At 36.0% G+C, this 14,785-nt stretch overlaps 3 protein-coding genes and 1 long non-coding RNA gene across 7 annotated transcripts; 3 read left to right on the plus strand and 1 right to left on the minus strand.

The window, feature by feature from the left end:
- The first annotated feature begins 252 nt into the window (after positions 1–252).
- Positions 253–2,456, plus strand: LOC108856152 (receptor-like protein 36). Its single transcript, XM_056986228.1, is given in 2 exon segments — positions 253–1,088; positions 1,090–2,456. Coding segments are annotated over 2 exon segments (1,392 nt in total). The 5' UTR covers positions 253–375; the 3' UTR covers positions 1,769–2,456.
- A 1,413-nt stretch (positions 2,457–3,869) lies between these two features.
- On the plus strand, positions 3,870–6,448 carry LOC108856151 (receptor-like protein 36). Its single transcript, XM_018629890.2, has one exon. The coding sequence runs from the start codon at positions 3,919–3,921 to the stop codon at positions 6,295–6,297; it is 2,379 nt and encodes a 792-aa protein (XP_018485392.1). The 5' UTR covers positions 3,870–3,918; the 3' UTR covers positions 6,298–6,448.
- A 1,730-nt stretch (positions 6,449–8,178) lies between these two features.
- On the minus strand, positions 8,179–10,049 carry LOC130495114 (uncharacterized). Its single transcript, XR_008934385.1, has 3 exons — positions 9,716–10,049; positions 9,383–9,545; positions 8,179–8,883 (listed from the first exon to the last, which is right to left on the minus strand). It is a non-coding gene; the product is annotated as an uncharacterized LOC130495114 (long non-coding RNA).
- A 170-nt stretch (positions 10,050–10,219) lies between these two features.
- LOC108856153 (uncharacterized) lies at positions 10,220–13,532 on the plus strand. 4 transcript variants are annotated; one of them, XM_056986229.1, is made up of 5 exons: positions 10,222–11,170; positions 11,726–11,817; positions 12,853–12,993; positions 13,076–13,165; positions 13,243–13,532. In XM_056986229.1, exons 3-5 carry the CDS (start codon positions 12,874–12,876, stop codon positions 13,372–13,374), a joined length of 342 nt encoding a protein of 113 aa, XP_056842209.1. In that variant the 5' UTR covers positions 10,222–11,170; positions 11,726–11,817; positions 12,853–12,873; the 3' UTR covers positions 13,375–13,532. The 4 variants fall into 4 exon arrangements, with proteins under 4 accessions (XP_056842211.1, XP_056842209.1, XP_056842210.1 ...); XM_056986230.1 differs by having other exon boundaries at positions 11,755–11,817; XM_056986231.1 differs by lacking the exon at positions 11,726–11,817 and having other exon boundaries at positions 10,220–11,170; positions 12,864–12,993.
- The last annotated feature ends 1,253 nt before the right edge of the window (positions 13,533–14,785 follow it).

The raw sequence follows: 14,785 nt of genomic DNA on the forward strand, positions 1-14,785 counted from the left end.
TTAGTCACCTAGACCTTTCACATTGTAGTCTCCATGGAGAGATCCCTTCCTCCATTGGAAATCTTTCTCACCTTACATATCTTGATCTTTCTTTTAATCAATTCATAGGAGAAATTCCACCTTCAATCGGTAACCTAAACCAACTAAGGTACTTGAGTCTTTGGAGTAATGATTTCAGAGGTAATATTCCTACTTCAGTGGCCAACTTAACAAAGCTTTCTGATCTGAACATAAAGGGAAATCAACTTACGGGCGGGGATACAATATTAGCCAATTTAACCAGCCTATCGGAGTTAGATCTCTCTTTCAACCACTTCAAATCTTCTCTTTCTGTTGACCTAAGTGGACTCCAAAACTTGGAGCGAATCATAGGAAATGACAACTCATTTTTTGGACCTTTACTCTGTAGATCTTAGTCATAACAGTTTCTTAGGACAAGTCCCTAGATCTATATCTAGTTTAGTCAACCTCAGTTCCCTTGACCTTTCCTATAATAATTTGGAAGGTGAAATACCATATCTTTTGTGGAGGTCGTGTACGTTGTGGTCTTTAAAGCTTTCTCATAATATGTTCAACAGCTTCAACAAACCAGTGGAAGTTGTTGATGGAGCATCATTAAGAGAGTTAAATCTTGGTTCAAATTCACTCCAAGTACCATTTTCCCAATGGCTCTGCAAGCTAAAAAATTTATGGGCCCTAGATCTTTCCAATAACAGTCTCACCGGTTCCATTCCTCAATGTTTGAAGAACTCCACTTCCCTGTCAGAGTTAAGGCTGCAAAATAACAGTTTAAGTGGATTTATACCAGATGTATTCATCAATCTCACGGACCTAAGATCACTTGACGCCAGCCACAACAATTTGGTGGGAAAACTTCCAAGATCCTTGATCTATTGCAAGCTCATGAGGGTTTTGAATGTGGATGGAAACAAAATCAATGACACCTTTCCGTTTTGGTTGGGCTCTTTAGAAATATTAAAGATCCTTGTGCTTCGGTCAAACGCTTTCCATGGTCCAGTCTATAACCCTACTGAATATTTAGGGTTTCCAAGTCTACGGATCATCAACGTAGCCAACAACGATTTCGTTGGATTACTTTGCCAACTGGACTGACATGTCAAGGGTGTGGAGTAATGAAGATTCACCAGAGTCGGATTCCATGGGGGATGATTCCCATATGTATGAAGATTCCATTGATTTGGTGTACAAAGGAGTAGAAACAGATTTTACGCGGATCTTTCAAGCCTTCAAAGCCATTGATTTTTCTGGAAACCGATTTTCCGGACATATCCCTGGATCCATTGGTCTACTGAGCGAGTTGCGTTTTCTCAACTTGTCAGGAAACGCATTCACAGGCAGCATCCCACCATCCTTGACGAATATTACAAAGCTTGAAGCACTAGACTTATCACGTAATAACTTGTCTGGTGAAATTCCTCAAGGTCTCGGGAACCTCTCGTTTCTGTCATACATCAACTTCTCCCACAATCACCTACAAGGTTTGGTGCCACAGTGCACACAGTTTCAAAGTCAAAAATGTTCTTCATTCATGGGTAACTCCGGACTATATGGACTCGAGAAAATTTGTAAACAAATCCATGTCAATGTTCTTGCATCGCAGCCACCCGAGGAATCTTTGTGGGATCCGAAAGAGCCTGTACTGAATTGGATAGCAGCCGCAATAGCATATGGACCTGGTGTCTTTTGTGGATTAGTCCTCGGACATATCTTCACTTCATACAAACATGAGTGGTTCATAGCTCGTTAATTCTATCTCTCACGCTTCATCAAGTTTGTACTCTGTTCTTTGTGATTCTGTAGTTGGTAATTTTCTGATGAATGTTAGTGTTTCTCAATTATCAGTATTTAACAAAACCTCTTGAAAATCATGTGTTAGTAACGGTTTCTCTAGAAATCTTATGTTTTATGCATTTAAATATGTTTTAGTATTATGATTTAGAGTCTCTATTTCTGCTAATAAACAGAAAATATAAATTCAAAAACTTTTCTCTTAATAGATAAGAAATTTGAATGGACCTGAATGAAACAAAATATTTGGGAAAATAGTCGTTTCACACAATAAAGTCATAATATGTAAAAATATTTTTAGAAAAATCTTATAGGTTCCAAACTCCAAAGTTTGAACTACTGTTGCAGCGTGCTATACAAGTTACCACACTTTTACTAAATTTAAGGGTTGGGGTAGGCTGGGGAGTGGAAACTTAATGAGAATTCTAAAAGTAAATGACATTAATTCTTTAAGGCAAACAAACAATACAGTAAGTAGCAAATGAAAGGAAAAACTGAATCTGAAAATGTTACTTCTTTTAATAAATTTAAGCGTAAAAGAAATAAGCATCTCAAGTACTTTTTTTTTTCTTTATCAAATACTTATGTATGAACTCCTGTTTGCTGAAGAAATGGTTTCCTACTGCTCAAGTAAGCTATCTCTGATTGCGTTAGGTTACAGCTCTGTTAGAATTCTGAGAAGGACCGGAAGGGACTAAATTCGATTGGCGGTGGAAATGTAAAACATCACGTGAAATCAAGAAGAACACAGTTGTCAGGAGCTTGTACTTACGTTCTGACTTTTAGGGATTTCTTGTCACGTTTGAGAATGCATGCAAAGGTTACCTTTGGAACGAATATGGTAGTATTGAATTAGGCCTTAAGTTGCATGATCTATATTTCTTACGATTGGCATCTTTACTGGTCTCTGGAAGAAATTGTTAAGAAAATAAACGTTGTCTTTGGCTTGGTCACTTTGACAAGGTCTTAGTCTTTTTAGTTACCGAATAAATTTGGAATGATCTCTGATTAAGTTTGTTGTTAGTTCCGAGAATAAAGTTTAGTAGATCTTCTTCGTTTCTTTGTATGCCTATATAAAGGCTTTCAGCTCAATTCAATAAAGTATCCACTTTTCTTCTTATTTACTTATTGTTTCACAGAATTGCAGTATTCTTAGTGAATACTGTTCATTGACAACTGAGTCGGCACGTTTTTTTGTGTATGGGCATGTTGCTTTTGTTGTCATATTTTGTTTTCTAGCGAGCTAGACTTTCTTAATCTTCGAGACTTCGAATATAATGGACTTTTAGATCTGAGCCAGACATTGATAAGGGTGCGAAGCTAACATTCAACAAATATTTCTTATGATTGACATATTTAGTATTTACCAAAATTTCCATGATAAGTACTGCACAGAAAGAAGTTGTGAACAAGACAAAATATTTTGAGAAGATGCAAAATGAAGCGGGAAAAACTTCTGCATGAAAAAGGGAGTTTGAGGAGAAGTACTTAAAGGGTTTCAGCAGCCTAATTTAGCTCCACGTTTTTGTTTTATTTCCTCGTTTGATAATTTGCATCTCTTGTTTCCTGAAGAAATGTATATTTAGGAATAAATATGATGAGTTAGATCTTGAGTCTTTTTGAAAGAAATCGCAATATAACTGGAGGAAGTTGTTTACAAAAGAAAATATTTTGAGAAGTGAAAAATCAAACCGAGAAATGCCTAACACGATGAAAAACTCTGCAATGAGAAAAATGGAGTTTGAGCATGACTTCTGCAAAGGTATATATTTTTCCTTCACATGCTTAAACTAGAATCATTGACTTTTATTTAGCAAAAGACAAAAAAATAGAATCATTGACTTTTTCAAGTACCTTGTGATCACCAAGACTTGATTTGTCGTTGCGAAAATAAATGCATTGTGCTGTCTCCTTCTCATTCTCAACCACACCGATAACTGATTAGTTAACTGCACACCCATCTTGACGCGTATGTTTATTGTCGTCGCTTTGGTCGGGGTCCACAACAAGAGCTGTTCACATGTTTCCTCATTTAATAATATATCTTTGAAAAAGTCCACAGGCAGACTTCACCTGGTCCAGCTCTTTACAGAAAAATGTTCTTTTATAATGAAAAGTGCGCAAGCTAGACATGTCCATCACATACCATTCCAGTCTAAATATATCATCTGTTTTCCAAATTTTAGAGAGCCGATGATTCCAAGCAAATTTTATTGTTCTCGTGGTATAGTTACCATGTTTTTCTTCTTTTTCCTCCACCCCCTACCAAACATATTTGCACAATCCTTGTGCCGCCCCGACCAAAGAGATGCTCTTTTGGAGTTAAAAAAGGAGTTCCCGGACCATACCAAGGATGACGAACGTGTAACAACACTTTCATGGAACAAGAGCGTGGACTGCTGTTCTTGGTCAGGTGTCACATGTGATGATATACTGGGAGAGGTGATATCACTAGAACTCCAATCTTATTCTAGTGTTAATACGTCTTTGAAATCTAGCAGTGGTCTTTTTAAACTCCAGCATCTTAGTCACCTAGACCTTTCACATTGTAGTCTCAGTGGAGAGATCCCTTCCTCCATTGGAAATCTTTCTCACCTTACATATCTTGATCTTTCTTTTAATCAACTCATAGGTGAAATCCCAACTTCATTCGGTAACCTAAACCAACTAAGTTACTTGAGTCTTTATAGTAATGATCTAAGAGGTAATATCCCTAGTTCATTTGCCAACTTAGCGAAGCTTTCAAATTTGAACCTAAAATCAAATCAGTTCACTGGTGGGACATTAATAGTAGCCAATTTAACCAGCCTGTCCGAGTTAAACCTCTCTTTCAACCACTTCAATTCTTCTCTTTCTGTAGACCTAAGTGGACTCCAAACCTTGGAGCGATTCATAGGAAATGACAACTCGTTTTCTGGACCTTTTCCCTCATCTTTGCTCACGATTTCTTCATTAGAAATGATTGCTCTAGATCGAAACCAATTCGAAGGCCCTTTAGATTTAGGGAATATATCTTCATCATCTAAGCTTGGGTGGTTTGGTGTTAGCTACAACAAGTTTGGTGGGCTAATCCCAACATCTATATCGAAATTAAGCAGTCTTACATTTTTAGGTCTTAGTCATAACAGTTTCAAAGGAAAGGTCCCTATATCAATATCTAGTTTAGTCAACCTCACTTCCCTTGACCTTTCCTATAATAAGTTGGAAGGTCAAATACCATCTATTTTGTGGAGATCGTCTATGTTGTCATCTTTGGATCTCTCTCGTAATCTGTTCAGCAGCTTCAACAAATCAGTAGAAGTTGTTGATGGAGCATCACTAAGAGAGTTAAGTCTTGGTTCAAATTCACTCCAGGGACCACTTCCCCAATGGATCTGCAAACTAAAAAATTTATTGGCCCTTGATCTGTCCAACAACCATTTCACCGGTTCCATTCCTCAATGTCTGAAGAACTCCAGTTCTCTGTCAGAGTTAAGGCTGCGGAACAACAGTTTAAGTGGATTTCTACCAGACATATTCACCAATCTCACTAACCTAAGATCACTTGATGTCAGCCACAACAATTTTGTGGGAAAGCTTCCAGCATCCTTGATCAACTGCACGTACATGGAGTTTCTGAGTGTGAAAGGAAACAAGATAAAAGACACGTTTCCGTTTTGGTTGGGCTCTTTGGAATTAAAGATCCTCGTGCTTCGGTCAAACGCATTCCACGGTCCAGTCTATAACCCTACTGAATATTTAGGGTTTCGAAGTCTACGGATCATAAACATAGCCGACAACGATTTCGTTGGATCATTGCCACAAGATTACTTTGCCAACTGGACTCAAATGTATATGGTGTGGAGTAATGAAGAATCACCAGAGTCGGAGTACATGGGAGATTATACCCATATGTATGAAGATTCCATTGATTTGGTGTACAAAGGAGTAGAAACAGATTTTACGCGGATCTTTCAAGCCTTCAAAGCCATTGATTTTTCTGGAAACCGATTTTCTGGACATATCCCTGGATCCATTGGTCTACTGAGCGAGTTGCGTTTTCTCAACTTGTCAGGAAACGCATTCACAGGCAGCATCCCACCATCCCTGTCGAATATTACAAAGCTTGAAGCATTAGACTTATCACGTAATAACTTGTCTGGTGAAATTCCTCAAGGTCTCGGGAACCTCTCGTTTCTGTCATACATCAACTTCTCCTACAATCACCTACAAGGTTTGGTGCCACAGACCACACAGTTTCAAAGTCAAAAATGTTCTTCATTCATGGGTAACTCGGGACTATTTGGACTCGAGAAAATTTGTAAAGAAAACCATGTCGATGTCCCCGTTCCTACATCGCAGCCACCCGAGGAGTCTTTGCCTGATCCGAAAGAGCCAGTGTTGAATTGGACAGCAGCATCAATAGTATATGGACCTGGTGTGTTTTGCGGATTAGTCATCGGATATATCTTCACTTCATATAAACACGAGTGGTTCATAGCTCGTTAAGCCTATCTCTCACTCTTTTGTAAATTTCTACTTGGTGGTTTTCTAATAAACGCTGTCACTGATGTCAGTTGTAATGTTTTCATGATTTGTATTATGGTTCATGTTGTTAAGGATACAAGATATACGAGACATCAATAGTGAATATTCTCGTGTCCTATAAGGAAGCTACCGTAATTGTCTCTCCGTCTAGAATGTTCAGCTTCCTCTGTATATAAGCCTATACTAGATTTTGACCTGGACTTTTAAAGCGCGTGTTTATTTTCCTTTATTTTTTTTTAAATTGACAAATATTTAATAAATGTTATATTTTCATATATTTGTTTTTTTATAAAAGAATTAAGTTTTTTAGCTTTCTTTATCGTGTTTCATTTTAAATGAGTATAGGCATGATCACAATATCCGGACCCAAAGAACCAACCCAAAACCAACCAAAAAATCAGGATCCCGAATCCGATCAGACCCGGGGTAAATATCCGAATGAATTCTAAATTGCTATATCCGAAGAACCGATCCGAACCGAGAACCAAATGAGTACCCGAAAATATCCGAAATGTGAATATATATCTAAAAATATATGTTATAATTATATTTATAATTATTTTAATATTTTAAATTAATATCATAAGTTAACTATAGTAGTCATTTTTAGTACTTTTGAGTATTTTTGGATAAAATATGATAGTTTGGATAAAAGTTTACCCAAAAAAATTGTATAGAATGAATTTTTTTGGTTACTTTTGGTTACTTTTGAGTAATTTGGATACAAAAATTTGAATCGAATTGGATACTTTAGTTACTCTGAGTATAAATAACTGAACCCGTTTTAGATATTTTGGTTATTTGGTTATTTGGTTATTTTTCAGGTTTTTATGCATGAGAACCGAACCCACCCGGATCCGGAAAGATCCGACTCGAACCCGATCCGAAAAAAATAAAAATTGAATCTGACTTGTTAATCGGCCTAAATGGCTCAAAAGAGATGATGTGGGCAATGGGCTGAATTTAAAAAAAATGACTTAATATAGATGTGTTATTAATATTACTTGATTGCCCTTAATGAAATATGCAATGTTATTAAAGAATGGGGTATTTTTAGTAAAAAAAACAATAGGATCATGCTTTAATAGTATAGATGTATAATGTATTCTCTATTTCTCTCATAATATTCAATACAGCTTATACATTTACACATTTGATCGTCTATGTTTTCACAGTCAATCTATAGCAAAATCTCTAGAAAAAAAAGTGTAACTATTATCTGTAAGAATCTGTCGAAAAATCTTGTCGGTTCCAAAGTTGGGACTTACTGCTGCAGCGTATCATAGACTTAATGAGAATTCTTAAAGTAACTGACATATTACACAAACAAACACTACTGTATGAAGCAAGGGAAAGGAAAAAACTGAATCTGTGAAAAAAAAAACATTACTTCTTTTGATCATTCAATCTTAGAAAGAAGCAATAAGCCTCTCAAGTTATATTGGATCTCTTGTTTACTGAAGAAATGGTTTCTTATTTCTCAAGTAAGCTTGAGTTTTTTTTGGACGTTGTCTCTGATTGTGTTTACTTACATTGGAATTCTGAGAAGAAAGGCACTTGGTACCAGTCGCGTTTTAATATCTCCGCCACCGATGGGTCCGCCTCTTGGGTTTGTAATGCTAAAAAATCCAGAACTGTCATTTGGTCTTTTAAAATTCGGTTTTTGTTTTTTTTTGAGACTGAGTTTTGTGGGGTTGATCGGAAATGAAGCTACCGAGGAGGAGGTGGTGCAATGAGAGCAGCTGGTATCGGAGTATCTCCAGCTTGCTGAGCAGTGGTTAGAGTTTCAACGGAAACTATTTATTATTTTTATGGAGAGGCTTCTTGTGAAGCCCACGAAAGAGTAAAAACATAAAACATTGAGTTTTCGCTAGTATAAGAATTAATATTTCCTATACATTTTATTTTATAACTGAAAATAAATTGAGGATGTTGCGATAAAATATAAAGAATACAAAAAGTATTTGAAACACTGATTCAAAAAATTTCCTTAATTTTGTAATGTGATTTTCCAAGTAGATGAGTGTATGAAAACAGTAAGTGCTATTGGCCTTAGAGCAATTCTAATGGTGTTACCCACCATTGGAGTCCTTAGTAATATAATATATTTTCTTTTTGCTTTTTGAATAGTTAAAGACTATACTCTAAAATATATGTTCAATGGTGTTACTCAATATAGAATCCTTAGGATTTTTTTTTTTCATACAACTAATGTTCTCTTATTTAATCCTAAGCCAAATACCAAGAGTTTAAGATACTTTTGGAATTAAACCAAAAATCAGCTAACAACTTCTTACCTTTCTCCAATTTTGTGATTATGTGACTGTATGAGAAGTGAGACAAAAATAAGACGTGAGAACTCACAAGTGGGAAGGCTGGATATGTCTGCAGAGACAGCACAAGGTATCCCCAAGTTGGAGAGGACACCTCTTATGATTCCACATGGGAAATACAGGTACATGCTCACCGCTTGTGCTGCTTTGCTTTCCCCTTGAGTAGACGGATCTTCGGTTACCTTCGCTGAACCTTGGTCTTTCCATAGTGTACCTAGTGACAAGAAAAAAAAAAGAACAGAGTTATCCACAATCATGAAGTACGATGCACTATCTACTATTTCTAAACACTGTAAAACAGCCTTAAAGTAGGCATCAAAAGCTGCTGCTTCCACAGACATAATCTTATGGGAACAAAGGAAGTTTTATAAAATTTAAAGATGGATTTCTAAAACAGTGAGAAACCTCCACTCTATACTTAGGGCAGGTGATCTCAAATTCAAACTCCTAACAACTCTCAGAGACCAGCCATTGTTACACAAACAAGTTGAGACGTTCCAGATTACTTGATTTTTTTCTGATAATTTCTACGCCACAGAACACCATAAACCTCAAGATCCTCGTTTCGGTACCAAATTGATTTCAAATCCCTAAACCCCAAATAACTCTCAATGAAATGAACAATTCAAAATTAGCGCGATTGATCTTCCCAATCTACCACCTTCTCAAGCATTCATGGCCAATTACAATTAAGAAGGAAATAAAGGTGAGACCTTTGGCACGAGTGGACTCTGCCTCCGCGTGAAGACGATCGAGCTGGGAGCAGAGAAGTTCAGAATTGGCGGTGGAAGCGAAGCACTTTAAGGTCGTCGGAATTCGTCTAGACCGAGCAACCACCAACGGAGCTCCGACGACGCACGCACGAAGCTACCGCTTCTATTTCAGACAATCAAACACAGAGATTCAGGAGAACAAAACCACTACTAGATTAAGAGCTAAAGAACACACAGGTAACGACGAGCAAGTGACCAATCACAGAGCATCGTACAGTATAAAATGGTCATACACAGGCGAAAGAACACATAAAACAAAGATAGAAATCTCACGAGGAAGACGACGAGTTAGTAGTAGCGAGATGATGATCTTCTTCGTCTTCTTTATTGAAGAACCAAACAAAACCCAGAACTCTAGCTTGAGACTAGTCTTGCAATCAATTTATCAATCCCATTAGCAATCAGAACAAAACCCATAATTTTTTGATCGGAGAAAAAAAAGGGAGAAAAGAGGCGAAACACAACTCACACCACCCAGACGGAAACCAATCACACCTTGCCACGTTCTTAAGGATTTAATCCTTAAATCACTTATATAAGGATCAATCCTTGACAGAGGCAAATTGTATATTATTATTTTAATATCATTTGTCTAGGTTTCTGTGCCAAGGATCCCTCATGAATCCCCGTTGGAGGTGGTCTTATGACCGTTATCGGTGGTTCGAAATGTAATAGTATCTGGTAAATAAAACAAATTAGTAGCATCCATGTAAGCAATTGAATATTTAACAGTGATGCTGAGTCATCATCCACGATAGCAAAAGGAAGTATATATAATTCGGACCATAGTCGTCGAGACTTGAGAGGATGAAGCACACGTGTCTGAGACTAGAACTCTCCGGCGCCGATCCGATATCCGTGAAAGGAACTTGGCATCACTCTCGTTTTGTTATCTTCTCATCTGCGGCGGAGTGGAACCAATGGGTATCGGAGTATCTCTAACTCGCCGAACAGTACTTATGGTTTCAGCAGCCTGATTCGGTCTACAGTTTCTCCGTTGTTCTTGAGGGATGTAAACATGTCAGCTTCACGTTTCTTGTTTCCTCTGTGCCTCCTGATATCTTTTTTGCTGATTTCATTTTATCTAGGTAAAACTCAAAAGCTAACTAGCAATATTGCTGGAGCTATAATGTTTGGGTCTTGATTGAAAAAAAAACATTTCGAATGGTGTCTGTCTCTGATTGTGTTGGTTTCTGACTTTTATGGATGTTCTTGTCATGTTCAACTGAGTAACGAAAAGGCTAAGGCTTTATAAGATTCTATTTAGGGAGTGCATTGTGCAAATGATGTTGTTTGATCTATGTTTCTTTGTCTCTTATTGGTCTCTCAATACTTGGTGTTTGCCAAATACAAAAGGTTCCTCCATGATTAATACTCCACAGGAAGAAGTTGTGAGCAAGACATGATCTTTTGACAAGATGAAAAGTAAAGCCGAGAAATGCAGCTTAACGCAAAGTGATAAACTCTGTAACGAGAAAAATGGAGTTTGAGGGTGCAACCTATACAAAGGCATGTCCTTCATTGCTTAAACTAGAATGCTTGGCTTTTTCTAGTCTCCTAATTGTTTCTTTTGGGACAGAGAGAAGTCTTTCTTAGAAATGATATTGTCTGTTTTAGCACTGATCATAGTTCCTTTTTAATTGTCTATGTACCTTCAAAGAAGGCAACAACAAGAGGCAGCATAACCAAGAGAGCTGCCTAAGATATTCCCATGCCTTGAAAATTTAGGTAATCGATTCCATTCCAAGTTTTTTTTCAAGCTTATATCATGGAGAAAAAGAAAACATCTTTTAGATGAAAATTGCTCGAATTGTACTGCTCTTGAAAGTATGCGCAAGGCCCTTTTTGATCACCATGACTTGATTTGTCATATGTAAGTTCATTTGTCATAACAAATATTTATATATATTTTTATATAATACCTAAAAGATAATTAAATCCGAACCAAAATTATCCAAACTTTAAATGAGCTCGGTTCCAAAATGAATCTTATAGAGTTATAAAACCATGAAAGTTCAACAATAGTTGAATTACTTGCCATGCACGGCTTCATTCTAAAAAAAACTCTTAAGGCATTTTCATAAAAAAAAAACTAAGAAATGATGAATCATTTGCCATGTAGACAACGGCCATGCATGCAGTGAAAAAATATTAGTTAAAAGTAAATGGTTAAATACAGTTAGCTCCCGCTGGTGTAACGAGAGAGAGAGAGAGAGCATATATTGTACAGTTCGATTTTCTTATTAGTTCTTCGTTTATATTTGAACCGCCTTGGATTTTAAGATTTTGATTGATCCATTGATTCTCCGAAGAGCTGAAGGACAAATTTACCAGCACCTAGCTGGGAGGTGTGCTCAATGAAGCAACTGATAGATGTAATCTTCTTCTTCTTCTCTCTCTGTTTACGTTTATCATCGCCATCTTCTTCTTATGATTCTCGATCATTTATGTATACGTCCCCCTCGTTTAGATTTCTGATTTCCAATCTCTGTTTTTGACTGTGATCGATTCTCGAGTTTAGCTTTATATTATCCATGTATCTGTTTGATTAACATGATTCCAATGAAAATCGTATAGTGTTAGCGTCGCTCGTCGTTGGTATAGTAGCTTCGTCGCTCGTCGTTCTGATCGCAATCTCTGTTTCTGACTGTGATTATTGTTATCGCTTAAGCTCAATTGATTCTCGAGTTCGGATGATCCATCGATCTGTTTGCTTATTAGCATGATTCTGATGGAACTGTTATTGTTTACGTTGTTCACATTATCCATGGATCTGTTTGAATAACATGATTCCGTTGAAAACTGTATACTGTTATAGTAATCACCATCTGCTTCTTACGAGATTCTCGATGTAGTTTCTGTATACAGTCTCCCTCGTTTAGATTTTTGATAGCAATCTCTGTTTCTGACTGTGATTTTTGTTATCGCTTAAGCTCAATTGATTCTCGAGAGTCCGGATGATCCATCGATCTGTTTTGCTTAACATGATTCTGATGGAACTGTATTGTTTATGTTGTTCATATACTAGATTCCCTTGTTGTTGTTGTAACCTCTAGTCATCAAGATTGTAATTTTAGTGTTCGTTTCTTCTATGAAAGCAATGTTTGTTGTTAGATCATCGTCTGAGTTGAAAGATAGATTCTCTTCCGCATACTCTATATGCTGTTTTACCGTAAAGCTACATTCTCTTTAGTTAAGGTAGACTTATTAAATTTCTTTTTGTTAGATATTTGAGTTTAAGTTCTGATTGATTATACATCCATCTATTTTCTTACCATGATTACAATGAAAAATATTACTGTTTGCGTTTACCGGAGTTCTGAAAACCTGATATGATATAGCTTTGGTGTTTGTTTAGTCTATGAACACTTTGGTGTTGTTGTGGATAGTTACAATGCCTTTTTTTACAGTGATTTTTCAGGGTATGATCAATGAAGGACATGTTCAACTCCTACACTTTGCTGAAAGCCCATATGAGTGTTAACGATGGAGTGGATGGCTTAGCTTCAGCCACACTCAACATCATAGTTGAAGAAACAGACTGCATTAGGGTAAAGACATTTTTCTTTTAAAGTTAATTGTTTCCTTTCATTAATTGCATGTGAATATATCAACCTTTACTCTCTTTTGTAGGTTTTGAGAACCGCTGAAAAGAACCTCCAGACTACTGTCTCCAACATTGGGAAGAGAGATCAAAGGCATAGTTTGAACAAAAACAAGAAGGTCTATTTCATTATTTTTCTGGTTATTTTTCCTTACTTTCTTTCTTCCATTTAATCTTATTTGTATCTGTCTTATAGAGAATTGAGGAGCTCACTATCGCTCTAGCCTTGCGTCCAGACACTACTGCCAACGATGGTCAGAGAGCGCACTGGCTGAGGGAGAAAGAAGCTTGTGAAAAACGTGTAGCCAATATGGAGCATAACAACTAATCAACCCCACGTATGCAAGATATCTGTTTTTTCTTTCTTTGAACAATTTGAACATGGATTTCTTTTTTTTGGGTGTAATTAACATATAGTTTCCTACCCTTGAGTCGGGTATATATGTTTCAAAGATTAAAGAACACAAATGCACATTTACTTTGTTTTTTCTTTTGTTCAAGTAATTTTACTTTGAATATTGTGGAAATTAAATAATTTGGCGTAGATATCAGAAACAAGCCCAACTTTTAATTTATGAAAGATTCCCAGTCCGGTTGATTTGATAATTGAATATATTCATATGATTAGCAAAAAACAACAATTTACTTCTCTTGACCCTCTCCGCCGAAAATGAAATCAACGTGTGACATGAATAAATATTCAACGTAATGTCAGTTAGTAGTGTATAGTTAATGTAAACATGCTGGAACATTCAAAAGAAAATACACGATCACTTTAAGTTAAAACTAGATTTTGACCCGCGCTTTCAAAGCGCGGGTTTATATTTGGTGAATATTTTATATAATCACATTTATATAATCCGTCTTGTATATGCATTTATATAACCCGTCTCATATATGTGTTTTATATCCGGGTTTATGTTCGGTTAAAACTATATTGTACATGTATTTTTAGGTTTTTAATTTTGAATTATATATTTTAAATATAAATCAATATAACAGTTTTATAGTTTTGATCGGTGTTTTGAAACCCGACTCGGACCTGCGGTTGAACGAATTACCGGTTTGTAACCCGGTATTTTTAATATTATGATTTTTTCTAATGATAAGACTAATTCGGTGATCATAAGTTGGAAATTTGTTTAAAATATATTTATATTTTTCAAAATCGTTCTAAATGATAATGATTGTTGTCAAAATTAATAATTTTAGAATTAGAAAACCGGTGGTTAATAACAGTATCAAACATGGAAATAATCGATGCAGTATCAAACAAAGAAATAATTGCAGACCGAAATTAAATTAGGAAACCGGTGATTAATGACAAATCAAAAAATAATTAAGAATAAATTGGCGCAGAATATCCAGAATACCCTTAATGAATACAAAGGAAAGGTTATTTAGTAGGGGTAAAAAGAGTAAAAATCCAAAACATGCTTGTACTTTAATAGTATAGATTTGCTTGAAATTGAATTACAAAAGAAATTGATTTAATGGGAATCATTTATACCCTTTCATCCTCCCATGTTCCACTGAAATTTCGTTAATTAGGTCTATTATGCTAGCACCAAAAAATATACAATTAAGAGAGTTAATATTTCACCATAGGATGTTTAAACAAGTTTTTAGTTTTATTTTTTGGTTTTAGATTTTTTTTTTGATTTTTGATTTTTGTTTTTGATTTTTAGTTTTGTTTTGGTTTTCAGCTTTTGGTTTTGGTATTTTTATCAAATAACTGA

The sequence above is a fragment of the Raphanus sativus genome, chromosome 5 (assembly GCF_000801105.2).
Source record: "Raphanus sativus cultivar WK10039 chromosome 5, ASM80110v3, whole genome shotgun sequence".
Taxonomy (NCBI): Eukaryota; Viridiplantae; Streptophyta; class Magnoliopsida; order Brassicales; family Brassicaceae; genus Raphanus; species Raphanus sativus.